Source organism: Cryptotermes secundus, unplaced genomic scaffold (assembly GCF_002891405.2).
Source record: "Cryptotermes secundus unplaced genomic scaffold, Csec_1.0 scaffold185, whole genome shotgun sequence".
NCBI classification, from domain to species: Eukaryota; Metazoa; Arthropoda; class Insecta; order Blattodea; family Kalotermitidae; genus Cryptotermes; species Cryptotermes secundus.
The window spans coordinates 238,262-263,697 of record NW_019723299.1 but is presented as its reverse complement, the minus strand read 5'-3'; the positions used below and the strand labels follow the sequence as shown (position 1 = coordinate 263,697).

At 37.1% G+C, this 25,436-nt stretch overlaps 1 protein-coding gene across 8 annotated transcripts in view; it reads right to left on the bottom strand.

The window, feature by feature from the left end:
• Positions 1-1,049: 1,049 nt before the first annotated feature.
• LOC111861674 (probable palmitoyltransferase ZDHHC8) overlaps positions 1,050-25,436 on the bottom strand; it is a 60,727-nt gene continuing 36,340 nt past the window's right edge. For all 8 annotated transcript variants that reach the window (XM_023846431.2, XM_023846437.2, XM_023846432.2 and 5 more), the window contains 3 exons: positions 23,267-23,490; positions 21,430-21,606; positions 1,050-8,812 (listed from right to left, as the gene is read on the bottom strand). In XM_023846431.2, coding sequence (XP_023702199.1) covers positions 7,921-8,812; positions 21,430-21,606; positions 23,267-23,490 — 1,293 coding nt within the window. In that variant the 3' untranslated portion in view covers positions 1,050-7,920. The remainder of the gene's footprint in view (positions 8,813-21,429; positions 21,607-23,266; positions 23,491-25,436) is intronic.

The following is a 25,436-nucleotide window of genomic DNA, read 5'->3' as shown; positions in this document are numbered from 1 at the left end:
TTTTCCAAATAAAATGGTGGGTGTTAGAATATTTTCATAATCAGCATATAAAAATACACTAAAATCACTCAACTTTATACCAGGATTGTATAATGTCATGAATGGTACATCAAGAGGGACGTGGAAACAAATAGTATGACCTATTTCAAGCTGCCATTCCAAAAATTACTGAAGGAAATAAGGCAGATAATGGAACTCAACCAAGGCACTGGTATCAGATCAAAATTCAAACCAGTTATTTCCCATAAATGCATACCACTAAGTTAATATGCTTGGTGACATACTGCAATGTGAACACATTTGATTGTTTGGTAAATACGCATCTTGTCCCAGATGACACTTCTAGGACTGTTTCCTTTGTTACAACATAAAGCAGTATCACCACATTTATCTGACATTGTCCAATGGCAGCTTCATAAATAGATGAGTTTTGTCATCATATGGTGGTGCAGATCATCAGTTGCAGCAAGCCAACATATATCCTGCTAGTTAATACTGTCCTGTCTAATGGATCATTTGGCTGCTGTTTATACACAGTCAGCCCAGGCAAGTTCACAGAACACCTGGGAGATATATCTACAAGGCTGAGCATTGTATGGTCATTTCTCTAATACCCACAAACCAAACTCCACCTCTTGACATTCTAACCATTATATTTGATTTTTTAATTGATTCTGTGCTACAGAAATTCAATTATTCACTTTTTAGACATTATCCATCTTATTTTTTATTTAAAACAATGTTTCAGAGACTAGATTCTGCCTCCATCCTCATGTTAAAAAGACCTACTCAGTTGGTCCCTATCTATAGAACTAGTCCCTACCTCCAGCACCACAACCAACCCAACAGGATATATAAAGAAATTACAAAAACTATATTTTTGAGCCTATATTTATATATATTTTTTGCTTATCTGTGATTTTAAAGGTTGATAGGCTGTGTCCTATAACTGATTTTATAATATTTATATTTGTCCTTTTAAGATTCTGACTCAGTGGTTTCAGCTTCTATTTCAGCCAGACTGTGATCTTATTTCTCTGGCTATTGGATTATGTATTGCCTTAAGTGCAAGGTCTCATGCATGCAGTGTTTCAATTTCTGTAATACATCCCTGGTCACCCACATTCTAGCCACATGCCAATCCCAATAGAACCTCATAGATTTCACTATCCTAATATGTGGTTACCTGTACAAATTATGAAGGTTTCTATTATATATAATCCTAATCTGCTCACATCATTCTTGCCAGACATTAACATTTTCCCGAGCACTTTGTTTCCCAGAATATATTGTTCTTATTCTTCCTTCTAATTAACAGACAAAAGTTCTCACCAATATCAAATATCTGTCAAAATGATTTTGTATGTGCTGGTCATCAGCATTTTGGAAAACAGACTAGATGATAACAGTTTCCAAAATATAACACGCATTTTCAGAATCTGTTCTCCTATTTCATCATAAACATCAGTCCAAGCCTTGGTGTTCCCTAAGGACTTTGCATATGACCCTGTGCTCAGCAATCCCAATATACTGTGGTCCCTGGAAGAACTTGGCCTCCTTTCAGGAGTACCTCTCACCCCTCCACATGGACTTGCTGGTTAAGAGTTAGGTCCACTGAGTTAAATGCCCACATTATTAGTCCTAAGCTAAGATAATAGCATCATATAAAACCATGGCTAAAGGCAATGTCATAATTCACCATCTTAAATACTTTTAATATGTGGCTAAGAAATTATATACAATCATCAGTCAGGTGTTTACAGTTAGTTTTACTTTTACTGACACAGACACACACATATACACATACAACAGTTCAGATTCTTAAATAACAACACAAAATGTAACCCTTATCACCTCAACTGTCAGGGCAACCCCAAACTATCAAATTTCTTACATAAATCCTTTGCTGGACATAATGACATATAAGTAATTCTTTCACTATGAGTGTGTGTCCATTGCCTAGAAGGGCACTTTTTGACATTTTAGTTAAAAAATCAAAGCTGTAGAGGAAGACAGGTATAATTTTATTTCAGGGCGTAAGTATTAAGAAAAACTTACCATATCATGTGCCTATATTCTATTATGGAAACTGGTAAATATTCTGTCAGGATCTTCATATCTCATTTATAAAATCAGTAAGACAAATTTTAAACACTACTTTCTGGGCTAAAAGTTCGGCAGATCATCTGTATACCTCTAGAAATCTAAATCTCTTCAAAACATGTCCAGTGCATAGGACACATCCTATTATGAATATTCATCATATTTCATAGTGTACTGCATTGAACAATGTGATGTTAAAATAAAATTATACTGGGATTTAAGATGGCACAAACCATCTCCCAGTCTGATTACTTATTGACGCAGGAAGGTACCTGTCATGAATGGGCAAAGGTTCTTCCAACAGAACATCATTTACTACTTCTCAAGACAAAGGCTTACTGTCATGTATAATAATCTGGTACAACAATGTATTTGATAGATGAACTTAAACATATGGAAGATTCTTAGAGAGAGAAACAAACAGTACAAAACAGTAGCATACCACTAGGTGTAGTTTAGATAAATGTTAACTGTTGATGTGTCATCATCAAAATTAAAATTGTAATTATTTATAACAATAAATTAATTCAGAGACTTGTCTTACATTATTTTATAGCAAGTATGTATGTCTGAATGATTCTTTCATGGTTATTAATAAAATGCGAATACAGGCATATAGAAAGCAAGGGATAAAATTATTTATGGTAATAGCCTACACGAGCATTAAAAAAATTAGTAATCTAACTTTTATACCCTGTAGGTGGCAAAGAACGTTTTAAATTTTAATGTAACATTACTTAACTTCAAGTTTCATGCATAACTACTTCAACACACATACACTTTGTGTACCTGACAAACATATAACAACATTCTCAATAAATTACTGGCTCAGACTTGTGGCTATCAGGTGTTCTTTATACAAGGTAAGACAGCATAACATCTAGAGGTTATATCCATGTCCTAGCATCAAAAAATGCCTTTCATTCACACTAATGGTGAGAATTCTCATTGAAACCCAGTGAATCACTCATATCAATCAAGGATGAAATGCTATCTGGAAAATCTGACAGTAATCATGACAGGTCAAGAACACAAAAGAATGAAACACTGTTGTATCAAATGTTGGTAAAGCTGTTGGATTTTTCAAAAGCACGTTAATTTAATGAAGGTTACATAAGCCAAAGAGCAAATAAAATATAACCTACATTTTCATTAAAATTATACGTGTGTATGTGTGTAATAGCCAAATGTCTGTCCCACTGTTTCTTTCAAACAGCATATTAGAGAAAAAATTCATAAAGACAAAACCCTGGAACGAACGTTAATATTTCTACGTATTATGTGCATAGGTTCAAATCCAAGCTAGCTTATTTCCCCATTATTTCCTCCATAAGAAAATCAAGATTATGAGTGCATAACCTTCACACACTTTATAGTAATCATGGTAACATGACGTGTACACTGCAGTGTGATATAATTTCATATTTATTTGTTTTAACATAATCTAGCTGTGTATCTAAGTAGTTATAAATAGTGTTAAGTTCTTATTACATATTTAAGTATGGGGAAATTCCAAATGCAGTTAGGCCATTTTACTGCCAAATTACAATTTTATTTTAGGATAACTCAGATGTGTGTTCAAGTAGTTATAGTGCATTACAATTTTATGAGAAATTCCAAAGACATGCCATTTTAGTGCTGAGATACAATCTTCTTCTAACAGTCTACCCCACATGAATTGTGTTCTAAAAGTCACAAAAATTACATGTGAACCCCAGCAATTACAGATGTTACATGTAAGTAACTACCACACACAACAAAAACCGTTTCTGAAACTGCAGTGCAAATTTCTCTGCTCAGGTGTTATTTGAATGACATACAAACTTAAAATTTAATTGTCAGAGCAAGTAAATCTACATGGATGCTGTCTGGATGGACCACTTTATTTCCACAAGACCAAAATCCAACCAAATTTGAATATAATTTGGGGTACTTTTGTTTATTGCTACTACCACCACCACCAAGCAACAGATATATATTATAAAACGTTCAGTTACTTTTGTAATTTGTCGGCAAAGCATGTTAAAAATTTGACTATGGAAAATCAGAAAATATGCCACTAGATCAAAGAATTTTCTACATATTTGAGATTTTTGGTTTCATGGTGGTGACTATGAAAATTACTGTCTTCAAAATGTGACATCATGCAGTCTGGCAGATTGCTTACCAACATTTCCCAGAGATGGAGCCAGCAAGTTCTGCTGAAACATCAGTAAAAATCTACCACACTACACAGCATCAAATCCCATAAGTAATCTTCTCTAGATAGTTTTCTTTTCTCTCCATCAGGGCTCTCACTCAGACATTACTATGTCAAGTCCTATGTGGATCATCATTCTCAATGGGAGTAATGAATGTGGCAATGTCAGATAGCCTTGTGCCAGGTAACACGGTAAATACTCAGCAATAACATGTCTCACATGCAAGTTTTCAATTAATCACTGTCATTTTTCCATTTGTCATTTACGGATGGCATGGAGGTAGCCTTTCTGTATCATTCAGATAGCCTGTGGCAGTTACTTACTACTAATATATAGTCTCTCTCTGTTCCTATTTTTTTATTCCAAAGAAAATGGTGGGTTGAAAGAGCCATAATGAAAATTTAAATGGTCATTCTATGCACAGGGGTATGTCACTGAAACAGGTCATCAACACTAATCAGGATTAACTGTAATGCAACTCATTCTGAAAAAGTGTCCCAGAAAACAAGAAATGACACACACTGCAGAACACTATTCTAATCTACACCACATGTACAGATTACAAAAACACTTGTAGAGTAATTTAACGCCACTAAAATTTCTACAAAAGTTTAGTGAAGTTATATCTTATATGATCCCAGCTTTGGTTAACTTTATAACGTTATTTCCTATGTATATTGGCAGTAATCCTTCCCCTTATTACTAATGCCAACAAAAAAATGTAGACAATGTCAAGTGTTAATAGACGTTACAGTTGGGTATCACACAATGATTTATACAAGACTGAATGTTACTAACAGAAGAAAAAGGCAAGGAGAGGATGTTTAAGAGAGAAAGAAATAACGAACTGAAATTAAAAAAAAATACGGACAGAATAAATAAAAAGAAAAAAGATGGAAGATCCTTTGTTCTTGATTACTGATTCTATATATAAACAACACAGAGTACAAATGGCAATCATAATTACTGAAACAAAGCAATAACGTACGAAAATATATTCAGATCACAATGAACAGATCAAATGGATCATTCTATATTAATAATAAAATATGACACAATTTACAATAAGACACCATTACTTAAACATTTTGCATGTCTTTGGGATACTTTTTGATAAAAACAGTCACTTGAAAAAAACATAAAACATACAAAATAACAGACACCACTTTTACAGAATCATTCCATGTAAAACAATGAACAAGTAATCAAAAGAGTTCAAAATTCTGACTGGCAGACATTTCTTCTTTACAGATTTCAAGAAAAGTTTAACAGTGATACTTCTGACACAGATATTGTCTACAAAGACTGGGCATGGCTGTCCTCTACCCAAAATTCAATTATGAAAGTGTACAGAATGTGTGCACATTTTACAGTTACACACAAGCACACAATTAAGTGCACAACACACTGAACTTCCATTACTGGACATAAAACTTGGAGCACCCTGTAAACACATTTAGAATTTTTTCGAGCATTAACTTCTGTAGTGGCCATTTTATTAATTTTCCCATCTGTGTACTGCTTGTGTAAGATCTGCAAAGTTGACAGAACACATGGGTGTATGTTACGTGAGGCGTTTGACCTAACTGTTATTAAAAATTTTGCTTTCTTTAAAAGTATTTCAGTCATGAATGATTTACTATACTGCATTGCAGACACCATTTTGAACCTGCATCCTTTTCCTTCCTCTCTGAACTTCATGTCTGATTTTCATCCAGTTCCAAGGCATGCATTAAAAAGTGAATTAACCTAAGTTCATACTTCCCAAATAAATATAAGCAAAAATATTAAGACTAATTTAATTTTTACCTGAATCACATATATTATGTACAACCTCTGCAAGGAATGTGTACGGAAATGAAAGCACAAATTGTTCATTATATTCTGTTAATTCCGTACTCTGCATCATGGTCTACTTTGGGCAAAATAACTGTAAAACAGAAACACAACCATGTGATTGTTTGACACAGATTCACTGTGCTATATGAATAACTGGCAAATGGTTCATACTGGTGTTTAAACTATCAATCAAAGAAGACAGGAACATAATCACATATAAAACTGCCACTCCCATGAAAATGCCCATTAATTTCCTCTTGTATTAAGAAAGTGTTGTGGCAATAATACTGACGAGTCTGAACAATTCCAATGGTTGAAAATACAAAACATATTCGCAAGAATCCATTTCAAATCTCATGCTGCCATTAAAAAAAGAAACAATTTTAAGAAATGTTCAGTGCTCTCTATCAAATCATGAGAAAGTTTCAATTACACAGGCAATTTAGAATATTATCAGTAACAAACAGATAACATCACATATTCATTTATGCATCTAACAGTAAATATTACACTAAGATATGACTGTATCTACATAATATGAAAACTCTGTACTTCTTCATGCACTGTACTTATTGGCGGTTCAACGAGTATATGAACATAGTTTTATTTCATATTACCTGTTATTAAAAAAATGTAATGGAGGAACTGGACTTCAAAGACCACTACGGCTAACAGTAATGTTTTGTACTTACTTATTATAATTGACTCTAAGCACATTCTGAATACCAGGCAGAAAAAGGAAAAGAGAATGGATTGTATCTGGTTCAAAACATGAAGTCAAATCAAGATTGCAAATTCCAAATTGCGTCCACAATACATACATTATTACTTCCTGTATTCCAAACTGTGACAATGTGTTAAGTACTGTAAGTCTGAATGAAGAATGCAGTGAGATACTGACTGAAAGTATTTGCTGGAGCATAACATTTCTGCAGGTTGATCCAATATTCATGTGTCATATAAAGAGGTGGACCTCAACATAGTTTGTAAACTGAAGCGATGTTCCACTGTTTACAGCAACCCTATGTAACAAAGGTATTACACTGTATCTTGAACGGTTAAACGGAAATGACAGACAGAACTACAGTGTCTACTTCGTACACATTCTGCGAGCCTCATTTGTTAGTTCATGGCACAATGATGAATTGTAAGACTGCCAAAATAGTTCTGATTCTGAAAGAGTATAAAATTCATATCTCTGCAGACATTTTTAAAATGTATTACAGTTACTATTTTCTTGTGTTACTTTAAGTCTTATGTAAATTCTGCACAAACAAAACCGCAAAACTACCGATTTTCACTGACATCACACAATCATTACAACATTCTAACATGTCAAAAGTATGTGTTTCTATCCTTATTTCAAAATCTTTACTGACCTCAGTCCTTTGTACGACAAGTTTTATAAAAATGCTTTGAAGAGACTACTCTCCAAATGCCAATTAGAAGATTTTCTTCAATGTCACAACTGTTTAGGGAAGCATCATATCACAGAACACCTCTTCCCTAGAGTATTTTGGTTCATAATGTAGAACACCATCAGGAATCTGGAAGGCTGTAACTATAACACCCTCTTACACTGTTCACGTAAATAACAGAAACTGTAAATTCAGTATGGTGGTGGCCTGTTATATCCTCTGCGTGCAATAGGAAAAGTCCTGGCCCCTGTTAGATAGCTGTAGGTTGCTTGTCTGCGGTGTGGTAACGTTCTGTTTCGTGAGTACCCGTGCCCATATCCCACACTGCAGACCTGTATCCCCACTGGGCCCAGCCTTCCCTATACTGAAATTTCATAGTTCATGTCATACACACTTGCACGGTCAGGTGTGGGTGTTGAGCTGCGGTGAGGCTCCTGCACCACAGATGTGGGTGTTCCTCCCATTGGGCCTCCAACAGCAACAAGTCCACGATGTTCTCCATGAGGAGTTCCAGGAGAAGCTGATGTAAGTTCCAATGAGTCTGTCATTTCTAATGCACGCACAAATGACATGGGCCTCCTGGAACCTGGACTGGGTCGCCGTCCACCATCACAAGATGACACCACAGCTGTTGATGTTGGGGTTGTAGGGGTGGCCATGGTCTTGCGTTTTATCTGTGGAGATTGAGGTGGGGGATAGACAGGTACACCACCCCTTACTGGAGGATAATATGATGATGCAGAAGGTCTTTGTCCATACAACTGTTGTTGCTGCTGCTGTTGTGTGGGACTTGTTGGGTTGGATCGGTAATAGTCATAAACACCTGGTCGTTGATGCTGTGTGGACAACTGCTGGTGATGATGCACTGGCCCAGCCACACCATTCCCTCCACTGACATATGCACCTGGAGATGTGTCTTTCCACATATACACTCCCCGTTGTGGGGACCCTGCTAACTCACGTATATTGTCCACTGTGTTGTTGGTTCGTGAATATGCCAGTTCACCTCCTGATCCACCTTGCCGTACCAACTCTCCCTCTGAAAGAAATCGCCTTTGTGGGCTGCCATATGTTCCACCAGGTGCAACTCGTCCACCAGATCCATGCAGTTGACCTCCATTATGTGGGTGGGTGCTCCCTATGTGCTGCTGTTGATGCTGGAAGTCATAATATGAAGGGGGGCCACCTGCTATGCCCCCAACTCCAATGAAGTCTGGACGACGAGGCTGTGTTGGAGTACCCGGGTTTGACCTTTAAGAGAACTAAATATAAGTGACTAACACACAAGAGAAGATTAAACAGTAAAGTACCTTCAAACATACATCCATTTCAACACACACACACACAAGAGCAGGAGTTTATCATTCAACTACCCTATTTACACAGACTGCATAGGAAATACCATGACATTCTTTACTAATCTGAGATTTACACTTTGGTATACTCTGACAGCTGCAAGACATCTGCTCATTCTGATTAAGTTAGCTATTTGGTGGGCTGTGAAACATCTGACGAAAGTCAAAACAGTGTATGTGCTGGCCAAAAGGTAACATAAATCTGAGGCTTTTCAAGAATATTTTAATTAACTATGCAGGTACTTCAGAACTCTAAACTGTGTGTAAATGGTTGAAATTTAAACTATTAAAATCTCGGTACTTTTCTGGACTAATGTCTATTTTCCTAGTGATCCAGAACTTACCCAACGGTCGCCGTCTAAAGCCAACATTTTAATGATACAGAAGCTTGATCTATTATTACGCTAATGTTATTAGAAATATACCACTTATATGAGCTAAAATAATAACAAAAATGCACCAGAAAAATAATTATATGACTGGATATAAAAAAGCTACAGCATAAACTACCAAGCTATGCAGATACCTAAAGAAATAAGAGTATGCTTTAGGCTTAGCAAAATTAAGTTCTATGAATCTTAACTCCCAGCAGCAAGTTCCCCACAAAATGGGAACAAAGTCATGGAATATAGGATGAAAAAAAGCCAAACTTGCAATTCCTATACCAAATAATTATTGATGAAGACTCCAACTTCCTATAGCTCTGAAGTAAACTTTCGATTTTACCATTATTATTTAATCTTAATATTACCCTGTAGCCTCTTTCCTGGAGTCCATTCAACTAAAATTATGTATGGATTTCTCATCTCCCCACATGTTACAAATCTTAATCTCTTCCTTTTTTATTCAAAACTGCCTTAATAATATTTGACAAGAGTCCAACTGGAAAGCTCCTGTTTATTTCCTTTCCTCATGTGAAATTATATCAACTCCATTCCCACACACCCTCAATCTATGTACAGTGAGAGACTGTACCATACCATATTATTTTTAAAACAATAACTTTATGGAACAGAGTCATTTTCTTGAAGCTAACAGCCACTGACCTATTCATGAAATGCTCGAATGTTTATGGAACCTAAAGGTTCATCGCTATGTTCAAATTACAAAGAGCAATTAACAATAATGACTTTGATGCTATTATTACTTATGCAGTTGATAAAATACCGTTAAAGAAACCAAGAACCAATGAACAATGAAGGCACAGAACTAAAACACTTTGCACAACAAAGGGCGCTAAGCAAGAGACTGAGCAAATAATTGGAAGTCATCCTGTTTACCTTGTGAGGTAACCAAACTGACGTAATGCGAAGAGTTAACTAATGAGTCAGTTCAGGTGGCAGCCAGATGAGGAGTGCTCCCTTAAGTGGTTAACATCACCTGAAGAAACACAATGCATGTGCCAACATGCCTCCTGAGTACTCCGCAGAGAACCTCATATACAACCTACTCATACATTTTTCAAATGCATAGAATATATAAAAAGGCTTATATAATATATACAGGGTGTTTCACGACTTTAGGGCATAACTGCAGGAGGTGATTTCCTAGGTCTTTGTGATCAAAAAAGTTCATATAAACATGTGTCCGATCTTGGACTGTTATGGAGTTATGACCGTTTTAAACTCAAAACAGAAGGTAACGATTACTGACAATAAACGGAACAAAATAATAAACCAGCATAATACATGATATATTTAAAGTATGAATGTAAAGTTAACGTCGTGAAATTACCTTTAATTTGAATTGATTGGTGCTTAAAGCTGATTTTCGAAAATGCCATTGCTGGCTGCAACATAGGCTGCTGCTCGGTTGTGAACCGCGCGGGTAGCATGTAGCAGCTTCAGCTGGCTGTTTCGTATGTGGTCAGCGGCGTCCAGAATGCGACTGAGCAAAGCATCTCGTGTTGCCACCTTCATACTGTAAACCAGTTCTTTCATCCATCCCCACACACAATAATCCAGTGGGCTTAAGTCTGGAGACCTGGCTGGCAATTCTTCACGTACTCGTAAGTGGACTGCAGTGTACTATATGAACAATGCCTTCTTCATTGACGCCTTCATTAACAACACGCTCGGCCGCAATACGAACGCTGGGAGGTCTACCAGTATCTCGCAATGCCTGGTAAACTCCAGTAAACACTCTCCGGTTCGGTACTCTACGATTCAGAAACCGTTGCTGATATTCAGCTATGGCAAGAATTGAGTTACCGTCACAAAACCTGTACACATAAATCATATCTGCATACTCCTCAAATAAAAATGTAAATGGCATCGTGAATGTAACAGACACACCAAGATGAGAACTGTTCTGAACACCAGTACCCACCACACTAGCCGTGACTGGACATACCAATCCAACCCAACACGCCTTAGATACCTCTCAAGTGTCGAGATAACAAGAATACTCTGTCTGTAGCTGGCTAAAAATAGTGACCCGCCAGATGATAAGACGTGGTTCACACAAGGGCGTGTATGGGAATGAAAAAACGGTCATAACTCCGTAACTGTCCAAAATCGGACACATGTTTATATGAACTTTTTTGATCACAAAGACCTAGGAAATCACCTCCTGCAGTTATTCCCTAAAGTCGTGAAACATCCTGTATATATATATCTGCAGGAGGAAAGAGATGTACTGGACCAATCAGCAGAAGACCTTCAGAGGAACAGTATAAAATTTCTTGCAGTTTTTCAGAGAGAATGAAAATATCCAAAGTGGAATGAAGAGTCAAACACTTTCAGTTATAGTAAAACTCTAATTATACATTCTATTTACAAGGACAGTATCAAAATTCATGCCCGGTTTACTACTACAGATTGTGCAAGAATCGCCTAAATGTTTCATAAAAATGTAAAACATTCTGTTGATGCAAAGTTTGTATAGTATCATGGACAGTGAGTAGATAAGAGTTCAGAAAGAGGCAATCATATCCTAGTTGAAAATAGTGTCCCACTGTTTTCCTGGAGACTATGGAAAATCACAGAAAACCCATATCAAGATGAGATTCAAACTGGATACCTCCCCAACACAAGTGTAGTGCATTATTACTATACCAATCTGCTCAGTGAGGTATCTTCATTCATATCATATAACACAACTACATCCTCAAAGTATACTCTTAATTTTTTCAAACAAACCACCAAAACAAAACAGCAAAGGGTCATTGCCACCAACAGTGTATACTCACATAACATCAACATTTTCTCTAAAGGATCAAAAATTCGAAATAGCCCACTTAAAAGCACACATACACATAAAAGTGTGGCCATTTGCACCAACAATACATGCTCATGTAACACTCACCTCCCCATAACGAACAAAACGTTTGAAAACACATTATATATACATGCACCATTCCCCCTTAAAAAACCTCTACATATAACAGGATAATTTTCAGAAGACTAACACTAATCTGAAATAAGTTCTACAATTTTGGACATGTATTTCAATGTATTTAAACATTGTAATTCCATGTAAAACCTTTCCCCTGACAAGACTATTAGCAATGGATCCGCTGTGACACAGTCAGTAATGAATGTGGATGCACTGTGCTGTTTATAAATGCCTCATGATAGTCATAAAGGACCCAAATATACAGCAAAATAACATGTTAATAAACTGATTTTATTGACAATTTTAAGTCTACCAGTTATTTATTAAAAGTGATCAACATATATATTTATACAGTAGTACTCAAAAGACATGTTGAAAATCATTTATTACATGTAACAGAAAATCGGTATCTAAGCACTGGCCAGGTTGAAAGGCAAATATTCTGTGCATTCCTCATAATAAAAACAAAATCTCTAAGTATCAACCAGACTTGGAAACAGCATGGCAGTTACAGCAGACACCAGACACATCATACAGAGCATTTAGCAAATGGCTTAGGAGAGTGGCAACAGGTGTCAGTGCTGAGGTTTACCAAGTCAGATGGAAGGAAGAAAAAAGCGTGAAAATGTTGTTTCTTGGGATTTTGGACTTTATTCGTCATCCTTATTCTAGAGAACACTAAACAAATCAATGTTTTGGAAATTTGAACAGTTTCCATCCTCAGGTGAGGGGTTGGAGACACCAACTCTGATGGGTCTCTTAGAAAGAGCTAACCTCAGCCACTGGACCAGTACACCTGAGGATGAAAACAGATCCAGTTTCTGAAACACTGTGTCCTTTAGAATACTGGACAATGGACAAGTCCAAAAAACTAGTAATCCTGAGTGTCATACAACATCATCAGAACCCTTCAAAATCTTCTTGGGAGTTACTACAGTGTTAGTGCTTACTGTGGGAGTAGAGATGAACTGAAGCTCAAAAGCTGACATGATGAAGACATAAAATTTTGCTTATGACACAAATCTTCTGGCAGAGAGCAAGGACTTCTATGGCATCAGAGAAAAGGAAAAATGCAAGCTGGACAGGAAGTGAAGTTAAATATTATCAGGGAAAACAAGTATATGATGATGTGATAAATGATTTTACACATATTCAATAACAAATAAGGGAACAGGAGGGGAGGTGAGAGGTTTATGACTACAAAGAAGGGTTTTTTGATTCTCAAAAGGAATAATAAACCATTTTTATTTTTGGATTTGATGTCAGTGAGAGTAAAGCATACACAAATGAAAATAAGCAAGGTTTTGAGAGATGTCATGAAGATAATGTTGGACACTATGCAGCAAAAAGATGACGAAGACACCACCCATTTTTAGTAGGGTTTACAGCTACTTTGAAGAAATATCAAGTACAGTGAAACCTAACTAATTTGGACTTCACTAATACAGAATTTGCGATAATTCAGATACCACTTTTTTTTTGTGCAATACAGCCTTGATGATCATATTGCCATGATCAGTGATCATAAACTGCTGTGTGCAACACTTAGCAATGGGTCTAAATGCTACAATATCATCTTCATCCAACTGTTTATTTATTTATGTGCTTATTCAGCAGCCTAAAGGCCAATTCCATAGCAAACACAAGCAAAGAAAGAAATAAAACAAACACATATACACAAACACAAAACAGATATTTTGTAACACTTTGACAATAACAACAATTCAATTAGAGCAAACATGCTAATCACTGTGGCGAGAAATAATATATATATATATACACACACACATACAATCATTCTGAATACAATTAATATGTTAATAATTAAGAAGGTACCATTACAAAATGTGATTAAGAGAAAGTTTTGGTTCAAAATACATCAGTGTCCCCACTATAATGACTACAACTATGACGACGATGATGACGATAACAACAATAATCCAGACCTATCAGAACTTGTCTCGCTGGCAGAGAAATATTAATCAAACATAACCTTTTTCCTTTTGGTTCTACTATCAATAATTTTCAGCATTTTGCTGCCAAGGATGGGAGAAAAGCTGGGAAAACATTTGGGCATACAATGATCTCGGTCACCAACCTTAACAAGGTAAATTTTAGCACTCCTGTTTGGTATTTGGAAGGTTCCTAGTTCAAATTATATTAAATAGGTCATGAACATTTCAATATTCTTCCTAACTCGTTATTCATTATAATCCTATTATTCAACATTACAACATTTGTAATTTAAAAAAGTGGCATTAAAAACTAAAAATATCCTACAGCTATACAGCTCTATTCAATTTAAAGTGACATCTAATTAATGAATATTTTTTCTGGTCTAAGCTGAAACAAAATACAAATAATTCCCCCACCTTCTGCTGGTTTCTTGCTTGGCTTACTCTCCAACCCTGAAGATGGAGACAACATATTTTTCTGATATGTTGGGCTCTCTCTGAACTATATGGCACTATTATCAGATGATAATACTCCTGACTGTATTGCTTTCCTGTATTTAGCAAATAACCCACATTTAGCATAACAAAATTTCAACCTTCTATGACCTGTACCTCAACTTTTTATTGCTAGTGGGGTGGAACTAAGTCCCTCGTACTGCGGCCACTTCTGGCCTATTGTACCAGCCCCAGATGATAGGTGAGGGTGATTGTGGAGCAATTGGTGGAATGATGATTGGCAGGGGAAACCGAAGTACTAGGAGAAAACCTGCCCCAGTGCCACTTTGTCCACCACAAATCCCACTTGACCAGACCCGGGATTGAACCCGGGCCACCGCAGTGCAAAGCCAGCGACTAACCGCTTGAGCTATGGTGCAGCCCTGTACCTCAATTTAGTGAGACTGTAGTCAAAAAATTTAATACTGAGGTTCTCCATCTGCTGGAAATTCTTACAGCACAACCATAAGATTTGGCAAGCAACATCACATACAGACCAAGCACCAAAAATATGCAGTTTGTGGCACCACAGTTTCTTTGGTTATTAACCAAGGTTCTCTCAGTTTACTTCATATGTTATTACTTGATAAATTAATTTGATGTTATTGACCAAGTAACTGTGTTTATCTGGCTAGAAACTGTTTTTCTAACTATGTATGTGAATAAATTATTTTAACATAGCTGCATACAGTATGTTTAAAAAATGAAGAGTTTCTTGATGTAATTCTGCATAACACCAATTTAGTGTAAGAAAATCCATTCTAACAGAGATTCATTAAATAGGGATTTCATTACTCTCTTTGCCACATTTGAAACTAATGGTTTAATAATGTGAATGTTAACCTCCTCATGGGTAACTGAAGTTCCACTCATTCAAATTATTCTCTACAAATTCTCTGGAAGCCACAATGATATTTCATATTTTGCATTCCACTGACAGGAAACCTAATTTTGCTGTAATGAGCGAATACTGATAGCCATAAAACAGCAACATGTGGCAAAACTGCAAGCCTAAATAATCAACACACAATTTCCATGCTCATGGTGTTCTAGAACCAAATCCATAACATGATATTCAGTGTAAAGGGATTATTTCATAGTTCACATGCGGATGTGCACAACAAATAAAATGCAGAAGCATGAAGAACTGTCCTAATCTTGAAAATTAAGAACAAGTACTGTAAATGTGAATCATTTTTGCACAACATTAGCCCAAATTCTGTATCCCAGATCCACGTCTTTCAGTATACAAAGGATATTAAATACAGGAGGTCAAAACACACAACAAACTTATAAATGTCAAGAAGAAAACTCGTATGTATATACAACTAATTCTACTGAGCAGAGTCCTTCTTGAGAAGCAAATAGCTGCTGAGATAGTCAAGTTAATTCCACACCTTTCAAGGAACCGTAAGTTCACTACCATGTTCACAACTGTCCACTGCCAGACCTTATTCTGAGCAAAGGAACCAAGTCCATTCATCCTCCCCTACTCTTTTAGATCCGCTTTAATATTATTCTCTCAGTTTTACTTGTATCTTCCAAGTGGGCTCATCTTTTGAGGTTTTCCAACCAAAACCGTCTATGAATTTCTCATCTCTCCCACATATGTTACATGCCACACCCATCTCATCTGGCTTTGATCATCCTCATAATACTAGGTGAAAGGTACAAATTATGAAGGTTCAAAGAAATAGATTTATATGTGATCCTGCCTGCCATGCATTCTGATGACAACATACAAATTCATTCATCAGTAATCTGTCAAGATGACAGGTCCACAGTCTCTTCTAAAACAGTTCCTCCATTTGATGCGATCTAGAGCTTTCTCCTTCAAATGAAAATATCCTCTTCTGTCCCCAAGGTCATCCAGCATCTTCTTACGTCTTTTTCCTCATCTTCTGGTCACTTCTATCCGCCCCTCTATCTTTCCTTCAATAACTTCTTTTAGAAGGCAGTTACCGCGTAAGATATGACCAATCCAATTAGCCTTCCGTTTTCTTATTTTGTGTAGGATATTCCTCTGCTCACTGACTCTAAATAACACTTCTTCATTTCTCACATAATCGGTCCAACTGATCTTCTTCCTTCTCCAATACCACATTTCGAAGCTTTCCAGGTGTTTCTTATCTACTGCCCTAAGTGTCCAAGTTTCAGCCCCATACAAAGCAATGCTCCAAATGCAGCATTTCACTAGTTTCTTTCTCAAATTTAAGTCCAATTTGCTGGTAAAAAGATTCTTCTTCTTGCTAAATGCAGCTTTTGCCATGGCAATCCTAGATTTAATTTCACAAGTACACCTTCCATCATCTGTTAACACACAAATATCTGAAAATAATGTTCCCCAATTTTAGTTTCTACCCCATTCAATGTTCAATTTAAATGATCACAAGTCAATAATCACAGAGGCAAATTTCCTTCATTCTGGTCTAGTGTTCAAATACAGTGTCCCCAACAGAAACATCGAATGTGGGTTTCATTGTCTTCTCTGTGTCATTTCATTAATCACTGCAGAAGATGGAGCAAATCTTCTTCATGTATCTGAGCACAATATACTGTACCAGCGATCAAAATGAAAAATGAAAACTCATCACAGCATGAAAAATAAAGACAATATGTGTAAGCTTTTCAATAATATATAACACATGTCAATGACGTTAGTGACGAAAAAAATTACAACAGATAATTATGAGAGAAACACAGGATCTGATTTGTTACATCTGATCTGTTAACACACATCTTTCTTTACAGTGGCAATCTCTCTTACCAACCACAGCTCTCCTTTTGTGTCAAAAATTCTATTACTTCTATCTGTAGAATTACATAGAACATGTGGTCCGGGCTGCAGGTGGTGCAGTCGCATGAAAGGGCAAAGTCTGGCACATTTACCTTACAAGCAAATCACAAAATGAGGGCTCTTCAAAAAGCTTCCACACTTTTTATTTTACAATTCTATTTTATCCATGATTACAAAAATAATATATCTATGAAATCACCCTGATTTTCAACACATTTTTCCCAGCATCCTACCAACTTCTTAATGCCATCACAACAGAAAGTCTCTGGCTGCATACATATCACTGTTTTCTATACATCATAATTTTTAAATCTTCTCCCTCCTAGAGCTTCTTCAAGCTGTGAAAAAGGTGAAAAAATCAGATGGTGCCAAAGCTGGACTGTGAGTTGTATGTTCCATGACTTCACACTTCAACTTCCTAAGGGTTTCCAACATGCGGGCTGCAGTATGGTGACAGGCATTGTCGTGCAACAACAGGTGGCCCTATTACAGTCTCCCTCTTCTTCTAGAGCAGATTGCAGGCTTCAGCCCTCCATGAAGCATGTCACAATGGGTTGCACTTGTGACAGTAGTTCCACACTCCAGGCAGGTCTCAAGGATAGGCCCATGAGAATCCCAGAAGATGGTCCATCATCACCTTGCCTGCTACCGGTTGCATCTTGAATTTCTTTGCAACAAGAAATGATGGCTGCTTCTACTGCATGCTTTTCTGATTGGTTTCTGGTTGATACTGATGAACCCTGGTTCCATCGCCTGTGACGATCTGTTGCAGAAAATTTTCACCCTCACAAGCCAAGTGGCAGGAACAAATGTCCAAGCACATGCGCTTATGCTCATTCGTCAGTTCCCTAGGTACCCACCTGGTACACTTTATGGAACTGAAGGTTATCATACACCACAGAACAGAAGACCCAATGCTGATATTCAGTTGTTATGCAACTTTGTTGACAGTCACTCTTCTGTTTTGAAGAATCAGTTCCCTAGCTCTTTCTTCATTCTGTGCAGTTGTGGCTATGGGTGGATGACCCAAGCACTCTGCACTGGTCACACTCATATAGCCATTTTCAAACATTTCAATTCACTCATGACCAACTCAACAAGAAACAGCACTGTCCCCATACTGAGCACACATGAACTTATAAATCTCTCCACCTGGTACACCTTCTGCCACAGAAAAATGTATAACAGATTGTTGCTCTTCCTTGGTGCAGTTCTCAAGTTTCACTGCTATGTTCACTGCTCCGTAGCAACTCTTGCAATAACTGCAACATCAAGAGGCTTGCCTTGCCCACTAGTCATATGATACCCTACCTCTCCCATTCTTTCCATTTTCTTCGAAAATATAAAAGTGTAGAAACTTTCTGAAGATACCTTGTATGCTGATTGCATTCATGATGTTATCAAGAAACCACTTCCAGCTTATCCTGAAGTTTTCATATTTAGCTGACAACAGAAACCTTGCCAACCCTGAAGACCAAAGATATGACCTATAACCTGAGACATTCCAAAAGAGTTATTCAATATAATTATGGTTCTCACCAGCAGCTGTGTTGATGAGAATTTGGTTGAAAGAATCCGTTACTCCAGCCTATGGACCAGCAGGTTATTTCTAACTTTAAGAAGCTGTACACTAAAGCATTCTTTGAGTGTTGTTTTGAGGTGACTGAAGGGACCAATTTCACTCTCAGAGCATTTTGGAAATATCACTTCCACATTGTTGCCTGCCTCAAGATGATCGAAAAGGCATGGGAAGGGCTCACCAAGAGAACACTCACTTCTGCTTGGAAGAAGCTTTGGCCGGAGAATGTTGTCAAATGTGACTTTGAGGGGTTTGAGATAGTACCTGTGGAGCCTGTAGTCAACAAGATTGTGTCTTTGGCCAAGATCATGGGGCTGGAGGTGGATTACAATGATATCGATGAGCTTGTGGAAGAGCACAGCCAAGAGCTGTCCACCGAAGAGCTTATGAAGTTTCATTGTGTTTCACATCAAGAAGTTGTGGAGGAGAGTTTGTCAGAGGAGGAGGAGGAGGTAACAGCAAAGCAACAATCTTCTGGCGCAATATGAGAAATGCTGAAAGCATGGGAAACTGTTGCATCATACATGGAGAACCATCACCCTAATAAGGCAGTGGCTATGCGCACTACAAATTTATTTAATGATAATGCTGTGTCGCATTTTCACCAAATTTTGAAGCGTCAGCAAAAACAAATGTCTCTAGACAGCTTTCTAGTAAAAAAGAATTAGATATGTATCATAGATAATAAACTAATTATTTCGATTTTTTTTGTTTTCTTCAAATCAAATTTGCAATCCAGGTTGGTTCATTCCGCATAGAAGAAAAGATGAAGATGATTCACGCTACTTAACAAGGTATATATAATTTTCTTTGAATAAACGTTATACATAAAATTTTTTTTAGTATTTTTTCGGCATGGAACACATTCATATTTCACATTAATTTATATGGCAAAAATTGTTTCGCTTAATGAGTGTTTCGCATTACGAGTAAGATTCTGGAACGAATTATGCTAGTTAAGCGAGGTTCCACTGTATATGCAAGTAATGCAGTATTTATCCAACAAATATCAACCCCATTGGGGAATCAAGTTTTAGATGCTTTGTGGTTGTCACATGACTGGTTAGGATCTTTCATGTACCATGCAGCAAAGAGCATGTATGACTGAAATATTTCAGTCAGTTTAGCTCACACAGCTGTAACAAAGTTACTGAAGGTAAGAGATTACCTCATCTGAAGTTGTCACCTTTTCATTGATAATTTTTTCACAACAGTCTCTTTCACATCTGATCTATACAAACTTTGCATGCTCATAATGGTAACCATTCATTGAAATAGAGAACTTTTACCACTGACCTTTTGAAACAAGTATGAAGTTGGTGAAAAAAGCAGTTTAGAAAAGGAGAAATTCTTATACTTGCTTTCTGGGTAAAGAACTCTCACAATTTTCCTTTAATACCCTCTATTCACAACAAAGCAGAAGATTCTTAAAGAACTCATATCCACCATGGCCAAAGTATGTGACAAAACCCACCTCAATTCAAAACTACAATGACTTTACGGTGCATGACACATCATACATGACGCTATGAACCTACTTTGACAAATGAATAAAGTAAAGTACTGGTGGTTGGGGGAAGAAGTGTTTCAGCATCTAAATAAAATTTTAATGGACACAAAATTTTACAAACAGGCAGTACTTAATTCAGAGGAAAGTGTTACATCACTGTAAACAGACTTGAGCAAATGTAAGACACTTCAGAAGTTGACAATTCAGCAAGTATACATGTAATAAGCGACATCAGTGGGAGGAAGGGTGAAATGTTTTCATGACTAAATAGGTGGCACTGTTAAATTATGTTGAGAAATGTCTCAAAAATCAGAAGTCATACTTAGAACTGAATAAACTATTAACAAAATTGCAAGAGGATTTCATATTAAGTAAGTTCAGTATGTGGAATTTGACAATGGAGTTCAAATTTTATGACTTTTAAATCCTCCAAGAAAACATATTTTTTTGTGTGTGTGCAGAAAGTGCAGTCTCTCCCACCCTCTCTATTGTGTGTTCTATAAGGCTTTGTAAAGAGCTGTAAACACCACCACATATGAGGTAAGCAAAGATTTTTTTCTCAAGGCTTGCAATTTCAGTAGAAATGGTATCACACTTCAGCATATGCTGCTGTTAGAGAACAGCATAAAAAGAGTGGCCCAACTGAAGGAACAGACTTGTGACACTAAAAATCACCATCTGTAAATGCTAAAACACTAACTTTGAACAGAATCATTTCATGTCATCAACCTGAAAACTATATAATGGAATGGAAAGAAAAAATACCAAAGGAATGAAAATTAACACAGAACAAGCAAGACTGTTATAAACTCCTGCTCTGGAACCCTGACTGTTGACTGACCTGCGGACGGGGCTTGACATGGCAAGAGGAGTCGGCACTCCAATGGCTTTTATCCGCTGCTGCATTGTGGGACTTGGCCCAGGCCCTCTCGGGGCTGGTGAAGGGACTTGTTGTTGCTGTCGATCAGGTGATAATGGATCAGGAGTGTGGCTTCGAGACTGAGAAACATCCATACCCCTGTCCAAATACATAACAATCATTAAAAGGTAAAGTCACATTCCTTTTCCTTCTTACTATCTTCCTTACTATCATCTAATAGAATTTATGTGTTTTTCTGTATGGTATTTATGTTCTTGTCAATCAGAGTGGCTGCACGGTCTAATGCATGACCTGACCTCACTTGCTCAAACTCTGGGATTGTGGGTTCAAACCCCACTCAAGGCATGGACATTTGTCTTGTTTTTATTGTGTTTGTGCATGTAGCAGCCTTGTGTCTGGCTGTCCCCCATGCAAAGAGTCCTATCGACTACCTTAGGATTAAGAAACTGAAATGATGGATGCCCTATGCTCCAAAGTGGGAGCACAGAAACTGAACATCATCCGCTAAGGCCAGGAGGTGACGCATCCCAATCTCAATCTCATTCCCTCCTGTTTTTTTTTCTAATGTTGTATTTCTGGAGCCAAGTCAAAAGTCAATGGTATCAAAGCATCTCTATGTTCCAGACAATACTGAATATGAACTACATCAGACAAAAGTTTACCTATACAGAGTTTCCTATTGTCATCATGGCTGAAAAGCTGGAATAGTGGAATGTGTAGGTGCAGGCACTGCTAGGCAGTGGATGCTAACACATGTGTGTGGCAAAAGATATGCATGCAACAGAAGAACTTCTGGAAGCAGTGTTTTCTTTGTGGTCTGTGCCATGGCTACATAACAACCAGTCAAGAGCACAAGTTAGTTGTGAGATATCTGCCAGCTGTTAAGGACCTGAGCATGAAAGCAAAAGAATACCCATTGTTGGGAGCCACTACCCAGCAAGATTAAGAGAAGGGTGTAACAGACTGAGACTTAGTGGATACTGCAGTTATTTGTAAAGTGTGTAGATTAGTGACAACATTATAATGACTTGTAGTTATGAGTTATAAGCCTTCAATAAATCCAACTATCAATGCAAACCTCATGTCTAGTCAGTAATAAGTTACACTATCTATTGATACACATTAAGACAGCCACTATCAAGTGTAACAAACTGCATAAACAGAATCTATTCTAGTACCTTCACAAAATATAAAATTTCAGACTCAAGGGATTTAGCAAAGGTAAAATTACATGTACATCAGGAATTTGTGACTATAGACCTAACTGCAATGACTGTGCAAGTTTTTATTTGGATACTCTCCACTGCTTGAATTAAAAGTACATATGCTTCATAATCAATCTCTGTCTGTCTTCAAGCAGAACAAAAGGATACCCACCTATGGAACCAGATGGATAAAGTTATTTCATATCACCAGCAATGAACAGTGAAGCATGTGAAAAGCTGCATCTAACAGAAGTAATGGTATGTACCTCAGTGGGCAACAGCAGCACGAAATACTATGTAGACCACAGAACATGGTTTGTCATACGATAATGTAAACATGTGAAAGAAAAATATATTTACCAGGAAAAAAGATCAAGCAAAAAGGGAATGTGAAAAACATAGTCATATATATATATATATATATACACACTTTATCCAGACAATGGACAATATCCAAAAACATTCTCCCACACTAACATAAGACCAGAAGTATGTTACATCAATTAAGGGATTTTACTTCAGACAGGAACGCTATATCAAATGTGAATGCTGTTCTGGGATATGTGGCCATAAGAGAGCATTATTTAAACTACCTTGGCCTTGGATGTGGACTGCCACGAGAAAATGGACCTCGTATCTGTTGCTGCTGTTGAGGGTGGCCTGCTTTGCGAGGGGAGTCACCCCCTTCTACAGGAGGCAGGAAGAAGTTGCTCTTGGATCCATGGCGTTGAAGTGGGGGAGTAGGCTCACAATCTTGGGACTGTGATGCTGTAGGTTCCATATCTGTATCAGAACCCTCCCCTCGACCAGGTGAAAGCTGAGAACAAAAAGACATATGCTATTATAATTAAATGACATCTGTTGAAATAATAAACAAGGAGTTCTGGGAAGATCTAGCCACCTATTTTTCTTAGACATGGCACAGATTGCATAGAAAATGGCACATTCAACAATTCTCCTACTGTTACATGTGTATTCATTGCCGTAGTAATGATTTTACTGAGCTGCTGCCTAGCAACAATAGAGGAATACACACACAAACACATTTATGTAGTATACTGTTGAGATGGGCTCAAGTACCATGATATACATACCAAGTTTCATAAAGATTGGTTCAGGCACTGAAAAGTTGATAGCGGGGATTCACAGACACACAGAGAGCACCGTGATCTCAATAAACCTACTTTATTTTTTTTTCAAAATAGGGAAAGTAGGACTCCTGCAATGAATTCTATACTGCCATACATATCTACCAAACTTAAATGAAAGTTATTTTATCGGGCTGATCATGCTGAAACTTTAGAATAGCCATATTAAATAGAGAAAAAATTATGTAAAGTAAAAAATGTAAAGGTATCCCTGTACCAGGCCATGAAGGCCCATAGGGTTGTGAGACGTTGAGGGTCCCACATTATCTAGACAATCGGCCCAAAGATGGTGGTAAGGTTGTCAGCCTTACGTGCCGGCTGCGCTTTCCTCTCCAGGAAAATTATTTAATTAATTCCTGGTACTCAATTCTGTTAGAGGCTGAGTAAACTCCAGGGCCTAGTGCGGCTGGAAGGATTAGGTCAACTGAAAAAAATCCATACATTATGCTTCTAATTACACATCTGTGGCATATCCATGCACCGGATTTCACCTTAGTTTTCACTACTTAAATTTACTGCACAGGTTGTCATTATACACATTTACTAATGAACCAACTATCCATTTACCATCTGATCCATCCATTTGATGGCATCCTTCACACTGTGGGGGTGGGGGGTAAAGACAGAACATAATTCTCTCCCTTTGGCACTACTCTGTGCTATGATTCTATTCATGACAAAAATTATGATCTCAGTAATAGTGTAGATAAGAGTTCATGATGCAATATACATAAGCAAATAATATTTTGGGTGTTTCTGTTTTCAAATTATTTATGCTTTACTCTCCCCTCCATCAGACCAGCCAATCAACACACCATATTAGAAATGTATCAATTAGAAATCAAGGAACTATTATAACATGAAGAGTCCCTGTAGCACATTACAGTGCATTCTCCTGTCTTTCCCTTGAGGCCCTATACAAAATGCATTCTTATGCATATGAGGTTTCTATGATTTAAGTTATTGCTGGAAATGTGTAGGATTTGTCACATCAACTGATTTTTTACAGAGATTATGGACTCTTCATAGTTCCAGTATTTTTCATCTGAATGCCATGTAAGAACACAAATACTGGTATTAAAACTGAAGGCATGTTATAAACTTTCCTTGTCTGTATCAGTGTAAGTTCTACTGCTACCAGGTGAATACCCAATTGCAGTAAAATAATAATAATAATTATGTCAAGAAAAAGGCCTGCAGTACAACTGCCCATGCTTATGTAAAAGGAAACTAAGAATTAGTTGTCAACAGGATATTTTACCTGGCAGCAAGACTTTCTGTTTAATAATCATGTGGTAAGAGGAAATGACAGAATTTTCAGGGTCAATTTAAATCGTTTTCTTTTATTATGGGAAAAATTCTTTATTGGAAGAGGTAAACTGTTAAACACCTTAATCCACAGTATATGTTCCCTTCTGATAAAGTGATAAATGAGCTGGTGGATGATGCAAATCAGATTTGGTCCTGGGATTAATATTATGTATCTCAGAATTTACTTTAAAATTATGTTTATTACTGATAACAAACAATGAGAAGTGAATGTAAGATTTGAGGTTTTCACAGTGGTGACTATGGAGAATGCCATCTTCTGGGATGTGGTGTGTAAAGAGCTTGT